This window comes from Tympanuchus pallidicinctus, unplaced genomic scaffold, assembly GCF_026119805.1.
Source record: "Tympanuchus pallidicinctus isolate F22 unplaced genomic scaffold, pur_lepc_1.0 scaffold3, whole genome shotgun sequence".
Taxonomy (NCBI): Eukaryota; Metazoa; Chordata; class Aves; order Galliformes; family Phasianidae; genus Tympanuchus; species Tympanuchus pallidicinctus.
Window position 1 is genome coordinate 28,129,612 of NW_026294747.1, and position 8,070 is coordinate 28,137,681.

At 44.3% G+C, this 8,070-nt stretch overlaps 1 protein-coding gene across 2 annotated transcripts; it reads right to left on the reverse strand.

Annotated features, from left to right (window-relative positions):
• Nucleotides 1-358: 358 nt before the first annotated feature.
• On the reverse strand, nt 359-7,682 carry PIGH (phosphatidylinositol glycan anchor biosynthesis class H). 2 transcript variants are annotated; one of them, XM_052693605.1, is made up of 4 exons: nt 7,332-7,682; nt 5,822-6,031; nt 4,592-4,675; nt 359-2,511 (listed from the first exon to the last, which is right to left on the reverse strand). In XM_052693605.1, the coding sequence occupies exons 1-4, from the start codon at nt 7,575-7,577 to the stop codon at nt 2,410-2,412; spliced, it is 642 nt and encodes a 213-aa protein (XP_052549565.1). In that variant the 5' UTR covers nt 7,578-7,682; the 3' UTR covers nt 359-2,409. The 2 variants fall into 2 exon arrangements, with proteins under 2 accessions (XP_052549565.1, XP_052549566.1); XM_052693606.1 differs by having other exon boundaries at nt 7,401-7,662.
• Nucleotides 7,683-8,070: the final 388 nt, after the last annotated feature.

The following is an 8,070-nucleotide window of genomic DNA, read 5'->3' on the forward strand; positions in this document are numbered from 1 at the left end:
CCATGCATCCCCAAGCCACTGCCCTTCGCTTCAACAGCCAGAGTACTCCTGTCAATTGAGTTAACCTGAACGTTGCAGCACAGTGCAAAAAAACAAACAAAAAAACCCCACATTACATGTTGATGATGATGATGTGCTGCCATGTCTTAATTCTAGGGAATGTACAAAACAATAGCACAGTGTTGTATGGAGATTGAGACCAAGGCTTCTGCCAGCTTGCTAGTTTAGCTTTTGCTTTTCCCAATATCTCAATTGCCTTAATTACTTTAATAAGAAGTCATGGAGGAAAAAAAAAAAAAAAAGAACAGAAAAATACCAGTTAAAAGTTACAGTAACTTTTAAATAATCAACTAAGAACTTCTCTACATTAACTTACTTTATTCACACAGTCATTATTATAATTTTAATTTATAACATATTTTTCTCATATTCTCATAGTAATTGATCTGGCTCTTTTGAATGAGGTTGGAAGTGAGCTCTGCTCCAGCCCCCAGAAAGCTTGACTCCATCTTCTTTATAACCTCCCTTTAGGTACTTATATACGATTGCCCCCACACCCTCTTTTCTCTAGGCTTAAAGCCCTAGCTCTTCCAGTCTTTCTTCAGGCTCCAGCTCCACGCCAATGTAAGCAGCCCCTCACTGTCCACAGAATCACCAAGGTTGGAAAAGACCTACAAGATCATCCAGTCCAACCATCCACCTATCACCAATAGTTCTCACTAAACCACGTCCCTCAGCACAGCGTCCAAACGTTCCTTGAACACCTCCAGAGTCGGTGATTCCACCACCTACCTGGGCAGCCCATTCTAGCACCTGACATGCCCACATACTGGAGAGCCCAGAAATGGATGCAGCACTTCAGCTGTGGTCCTACCAGTGCTGAGGAAGGGGGAGGGATCCCATCCCTTGAACTGCTACATCTCCCACGCAATCCAGGACACTCTTAGCCTTTTTGTACTAAGGACACACAGCTGGCACCTCTTCAACTTGGTGTCCACTGTGACCTCCGCATCCTTTTCTGAAAAAGAACCAGCATGTACTGGAAGGAACAGCACAGAGTAATTCCTCTCCAGGACCGTTTGTTGAGCTACAAGAGGTTCCTGCATACCCATCTCTCCAGCCTGTCTGGGTCCCTTTGGCTGGCAGCACACTTCTCTGACATATCAGCCATTCCTCTGAGATTGTGTCATTAGCAAAATTCATCAGCACTTGTAGGTGCATCCCACCAGGTTCCATGGACTTACAAACATGCAGTTTGCTTAAGTATTTTCTAGCCTGATCACCTTCCATCAAGGGTCTTCCTTGCTCCAGAACTTTCCCTTGCTATCTGCAACCTGGAATTCCTGAAGTCTAGTCTTTCTAGTAAAGACTGAAATGATGAAGGCATTCAGTACCCCATTCTTTTTCAGGTCTTGGTGTTACCACACCTCTACACCATTCAGAGGTGGCCTCACATTTTCCTTGCCTTTTTGTTACTCAAGTACTCACAGAAGGCCTTTCTGTTGCCCTTGGCATTTCTAGAAAAATTCAATTGCAGATAGGCTTTGGCTTTCCTAACCACATACCTCACATGGTGAGGCAGTCTCTATATTGATCCCAGGCTACCTGTCCTCACTTCTACCTTTCGGTATTTTAATTTTGCCAGGAATAAATTGCCTATTCATGCAGGCCTCCAGCCATTTTTGCTCAACTTTTTACTTGTTGGCATGAGCTACTCATGTGCTTGGAGGAAGTGATTCCTGAGTGTCAATCTTGGACACTCTTCTCCCTAGGGTCCCATACCACGGGACTTTTTTTCAAGCAGATTGCTGAAGAAACTAAAGTATCCTCTGCTATGCTTAATTCCATAAATATAAATCAAAGCAACAGTATATTCTCATTTTCTGTCATTCTCTATCTGAAATTCCCCATTGGATCAGGAAAACTTACTGAGCCAGCCCACCTTTGTTTTGATACTCTTTCCAAGAAAGGATTACAAAGAAACTTAAAAAAAGAAAAAGAAAAAAAAAGTAAAGTAAAAAAAGGTATTTTTTTCTGTCTTCCCAAGGTTACAATTTGTTTTTGTCAGAAATCTCGGATCCATGAAAGAATAAACATTTGCTGCATATTTTTGTCTCCCCTTCCAATAACTTCTTCCAGAGATGCATGGAAAAACCTCTTCTGTTTGACTCTTTTATAAGTGTTGCTCACCTGTTTTTCATAACAGTCAATTTCTAGGTTCACTTGTGCACTTCAGCTGACATCTTCTATAACAGCTCTGTGAGTCTGTGTGGGCTGTTATCTATAATGTCATTCTTACAACTGCATCACATTCTAAACATTTAATTTTAAAGAGCCATAGATCAGATTTGCTTGCTTTTCCATACATCTCTCCAAGTCCTGCTGCAAGTTATCCATCTTGAGTATTTATTATTTTACTCCATCTGGTTGCGAAGCTGTTTTTCTCTGATCCAGGATTTCATGACAACTTTTGTACACTTCTATCAAGCAGTCCAGACGTGGTTTGGAACTCTAGAAGTCAAGCCAAACAACAGAGAATCACACTGTTAACCAGTTGTAAAAAGGAGATTTGTCGGACAGAGAAAGGAATGTGGAGGCAGCTGACACAAAGCTGATGGATAGAAGCATACACGTATAAGGAATGCAACAGTAAGATATCTCTAGTTACTATCTCACATTAACTCAACTGAGAATAGATTTCCTTTTTACATGCTCATCTAGAATTCATCAAATTCCAGGAGCTTTTTAATGTAAGTTGCGACAAAAGAATCAGCCACATCAGCTCAGGGATGAAAAGCACCAGTCCCCAGAGCTGTCAGGTTAAAACACACAGCACCACTCTCCAATCAGCCTGAATCTCTCACCAAATCAGAGATCCTCTCCTTTCAACTCACAATGTACAGTGAAAATACAGAAGAAAATCCACATCTTCCAAACCATTAGCCTATCTGTGAGACAATATTCCCTCAATGATCTCCACCCTGAAAAAATGACCTTCAGAACAAGGAGCTTACATGCTTGGCCCTTAGCCACAGTTATTACTGTCAACAAGAGGACAACTGAAGGTTAACTGAAAACATCAATTAATTTCACACTAATAGAGGAATGATAGTCAGAGAATAATGATTTTTCATCATTCCTAACCTGGATCAGCAGGAAGGTGAAAGTTTCCCAGTTCTGGGATCCCTATGGCTCCATGACTATTGAGATCTCAAAACAGTATTACCGTGTAAAGTCCATTTAATGCCTTTCTTTGCAACCATTGCTTAAGAGAACAATAGGTCAACTCAGCACAGAAGTACTCCTGGGTGCAGTGACATGTTAAGTTGTGTTTCTGAGGGCTGACATGCCTTAGAGGAGCAAAGACCCACTGAAGGAGATGCAAGAAAGTTACTAATTACTGCTCCTTCAAAACTAAGTAACTTTAAAGTGAGAATTACTGGCAGGTAACAAACTGCAAACTGACATAGCTCTTTCTGTTAATCCTTTGCTGGTGGAATCAACACTGCCAACATTAAGATATTTCCAAAGAAATAACACCGTTCAGACTTGAGTTAAGGAGGAAAAAAAAGAAAAAAAAACAGGGAAAAAAACCTAACACACTAATGCCAGGAAGCTGGAAAGGAACACAAATCCTGAGTGCAGCTGCCTGGAATACACTTACTGTGAATTCCTTGGACATACATGAAATACTTCATTTATTTTACTGTTAGTAAATGTCTTCACAATTGTGGGACTGAGTCAGTTGTAAATATCTATGGATTAGTGCACTTATTCCTCTAAGTATTTAGCTGAAGACTTAACTGTATCCAGTCATAAATGCATTTGACTACAAACTGATATTCATGAGCAGCTGGTGAACAGAGAGGAAGATAAACACAACATCAGCAGTCTACAATATGAGGTACATCTGTACTCCTTACTTACACTCAAGGATCAGTGTATTGTTGAGTGAAGTACACACAGAGAGAGAAAGAAATTCCATCCCCAAAACAGGATTATGAACAGCCAAAACAGGTTAGCGAGAGAAGAGAAAGGACAGAGTATGAGTAAAGCAGGGTATGAGATAGACAGGGTGTGACTAAAACAAACAAGTTATTACACATTAAGCAAATTGCTCACAGCTTGTACTGTGATCTTTGTCAGCGGTTGTAGGGGAAGCTATCATTGTAAGCCAAAGAGATTTTAATGAAATCTTTTTGGCACAGACTGCCGAGAGATAAATCAACTATGGCAATACAATTACAAAGGTAACACTGAGCAAGAGATTACACAGAAAGCTGTGCAAGTCCTCATTACCATCAGTGAGCCAAAGACTTCCAGTTCATGCAATCTACTGGTCAGATTCAAAACTACATAGCGCCCTATTCCTAGCATGGAGGACCAACAAACAAAACTTCCCTGGTACTTAATTCTGTGAGACTCGAGTATTGCTCACAGCACACTGCTGTAAGATCCAACTTGAATGCGCAGTCAGAGAAAGGCAGCTGTAACCCTTTGTCCCACATGTGGCGGAACAAAGGTACGCCAAGGCATCTGACACACACACAAAACACAGCTTTGTACTGCCTCGTTATTCAGTCACACTCACCTGAAAGAGTGGCACAACCTCAGACACTCCCTGAGGATCCTGAGGGTCGCGCAGGAGGATGCACAGGTAATAGATAACTTTTTGCTACAAGACAAACAGAACAAATAATTGAAGTTTGAAAATGCTATCAAAGTGCCTGGAGTCATCACAGAAAGAGCAATTGCTTCAGCTCACCGGGCTGAACAAAATGTGTGACATTTTCTAAAGATAAAACAGCAGAAACATCAGTGTTTCAAGAGGGTAAAAATTCTTGCTACAAGGTTATGAATAAAGCAGCTTGAAATCAGTCCCTTTCTCTTTTTTCCTGTTTGTGTTCAGCCTTAAAAATATCAAGATGGTTTTGCTCCATGAACTTCTCATTTTGAATTGAAAAGGTTGCAGGGGGATTTTCAGAAAACCCATCCTTTCTGTAAAGCCATTCTTCACCCAAGTCTACTCAAGTTACTGAAGTTCAAGATATTACTAAACATATAACAACAAAAAACACAGGAAAAAAACAACAAGCAGCATAGGATTTAAACATTCCTGCTGACAATGCCTTTCTCTTATTTTTTTTTTTTTTTTTTTATACAGACCATTTTACTAATTACCTGTTTTGCCTTTCTAAGAAGTTATACAATGCTGGACCATGTTGAAGATTGTGGAGACTTACTAAGAATTTGTTTTCATCTGTGATGATTTCACACACGTCAGTGACATTGTGTACAACCTCAGTTCTCTGTAACCGTTTGAACTCAACAGTGATGGTGGCACAGCACACCAAGTCTTACATAAAACTGACAAGCAAGTGCAAAGGCTTTTCTGCCTCCTTGCATATAATGAGAAACCTTTGTTTCCTTTTGCTAGAAAACTTTATACAGACCTATGCAAATCTCCATGTCTTCCCAGAGTGCTCTTCAGGCAAAACAACTCTCTTTTGGGTAAGTCTAGCAGAAGATGACTTCAGACTCACATACATTAATCTGTTGGATTTATGGGTGTCACTTTAAAGAGCTATCACAACTGCCTGCTTCAGCCTTCTGTGGAAGTTACAGCTTTCAACCCCCCCCTTGATGCAAGCAGCTTGGTGCAGTACGTCTGCCATCTCCCAGTCACTCCAAAGCACAGTCAAGTCTACATATTTGTATTTATGCAGCTGTATTCAATTGCAATGCCAAACCAGTCCTGTGAAAATACGTGTGATGAGCGCACCTTCAAGAAAGGTGGGTACAAGAAAGACAATATGATTACCATATGGATGGCTTCATTGATAACCACATCCTTCACTTGGCTCATCTCAATGAAGGTTGTGCTCTCCTTCCCTGAAGCGTAAGATGAAGTCACCTGAATGCCAAGTGAGCCGATGACCAGTAGGGATTCCTGGTCAATTTTCACAAAGTGCAGGTAGATGATGAAGCCGATCAGCGTGAGGAATATAGCAGCAGAAAGCACCATACTATTCTGTAACACAAACCAAGCAAAGACAGGGCTCTAGTCTTAAAATTAATTGAACGTAGAGTATAAGTATGTAAGTATATAAGTAAATACTGAACAGTTAATCATAATATAATGGCTACGTTTACAAGGTGATTTTACATAGATGGAGTCCATTCATTCAAAAGGCTGGCTGATATGAGCATGATGGATTTAAGTCACCAAACATCACCCTTCATAGGATGGTCTGAAAGAACGACTGAAAATGAAATCAGCAAGAACACTGTATTCCCTTGTAAAGTTACTGGATAAATCCCATCCAAATGCAGTTGTATACATCATTGACAGTGTATTATACAGGTATCTGTAGGGATACAGAAATGCTGTTAAATGTTTACTTGAACTAAGCTTGGTGATTCGAAGAAAAATCTTTCAGCAAAAAACACTGGCCTGGGCCTATTTAGGAGATACAAGTTTTCTTCTTACCATGGGAAGTCTAAATTCATTCAAACTTTGCCTCTCTTCTTGCCTTAAACATCAAGCTTGAGAATGTCTGCTTCCTCCTGTGCTTCACCTGAGGACAAACTGTTTTTTGCATGCTGCAACCTTGGGCTTGTTGCTACATAAAACAATACATAAGTTTACAAATATATGTTCCACAAGTCATCTTTTCTCAGTAAATCAGCAGCATCAATGAAGGACCTGGTAATGAAGCCTGAAGGCTTTCAACCTATAGCTGCTTTTTGGGATCTGTTTCAGAGAGTACCAGGCCACACACTCATCAGCCCGAGTTAAACCTAACACTTCCTAAGGGCTAGAACTGCAAGGCTCTAACAGAACGGCACAGCTCTGCCATGCAAGCAGCGCACAGTAGACTCTATCACCATGTGAGGTGATAAGAAAGAAGCCGTGGCAACATACAAAGAGAATGGAAACACAGCTTTTCCCACAGTTTGTTGTCATGGAAAGGCAGTCATGAGTTACAGGAATTGAAATCCACGAAGACAGCCATTCAGACCCGGTTTGCTGGCAGAAAGGAATGACTGCAGCCACACGCGGGCCGCAAGAGCATATGTAAAACTGAGCTGGACGACAGCGGGCAGTAGCTACCGCATAGCGAACCACTGCCAACTGACTCCCGCTATCCTTCCTGCCTTCGTTTCACGGAAAAGACCGCTGAGGCCAAAACGGAAGCGCAACAGCCGCAGTGCGGCCGCAGCTCCCACCCCGCACCAGCAGGGCAGGGCACGGTGCGGCTCGCTCGGATCCGCGGGCAGCCCCAGCAGGCGCCCTCCGGGACCCGAGCGCAGCGACGCGCAGGGCCCACCTGGAGGCGCCCGCCGCCCTTCTCCGCCGGGGTCCCCACGAGGAGCCGAGGGGGGCGGGGCGAGGGTACCTGGCAGAGCGCGAAGAGCCCGTAGGCCGCCAGCCAGACGGCGGAGGTGACGGCGCTGAGCGAGCGGAGCTGCAGGCGGGGGCAGCGCACGGCCAGCTCCCGGCAGGAAGCGCTATGCTGGCGGCACCGCAGCGCCAGCGGCGCCCCCGACGCCGACTGATAGCGCCTCTCCTCCATCCGCACAGCGCCCCGCTTCCGCCGGGAAGGAAAAAGAGGGGAAAGGAAGAGGCGGGCGGCGCGTGCGCGGAGCTGCGGGAGCCTGTGTGCCGCCTGGCTTTAAGGGCTACGGTTGCGTTGTTCTCCTGTGTGGCTCTCACCGTGACGGAGCGGGGCAGGCGTTTTCCCCCGCTTGTCTCCCTCCGGTACCAACTTTCCGTGTGCAACTGCCTGCCTTCGTGGCGGCTGCAGAGTCCCTGCGTGGGTGCCGTGTAAACAAAGGAGCGGCGAAAATTGGGGCCGAAGGGGTGAGGGCAGAACCGGTGGGAAAAAAAGCCTGCGTAGGCTGAAATGGGACGCTAACATTAGAGACGGGGCCTGCGCGTTGTTACGAGGAGAGCAGGTGCTAAAAGCGACGGCCGAGGAGGTGGGCGCGGGGCAGGAGCTGGCGCCGTGCGAGGCGACGGAGCGGAGCGACCCGTCGATGAGAGGCGGGGAGCCGCCCCGTGCCACC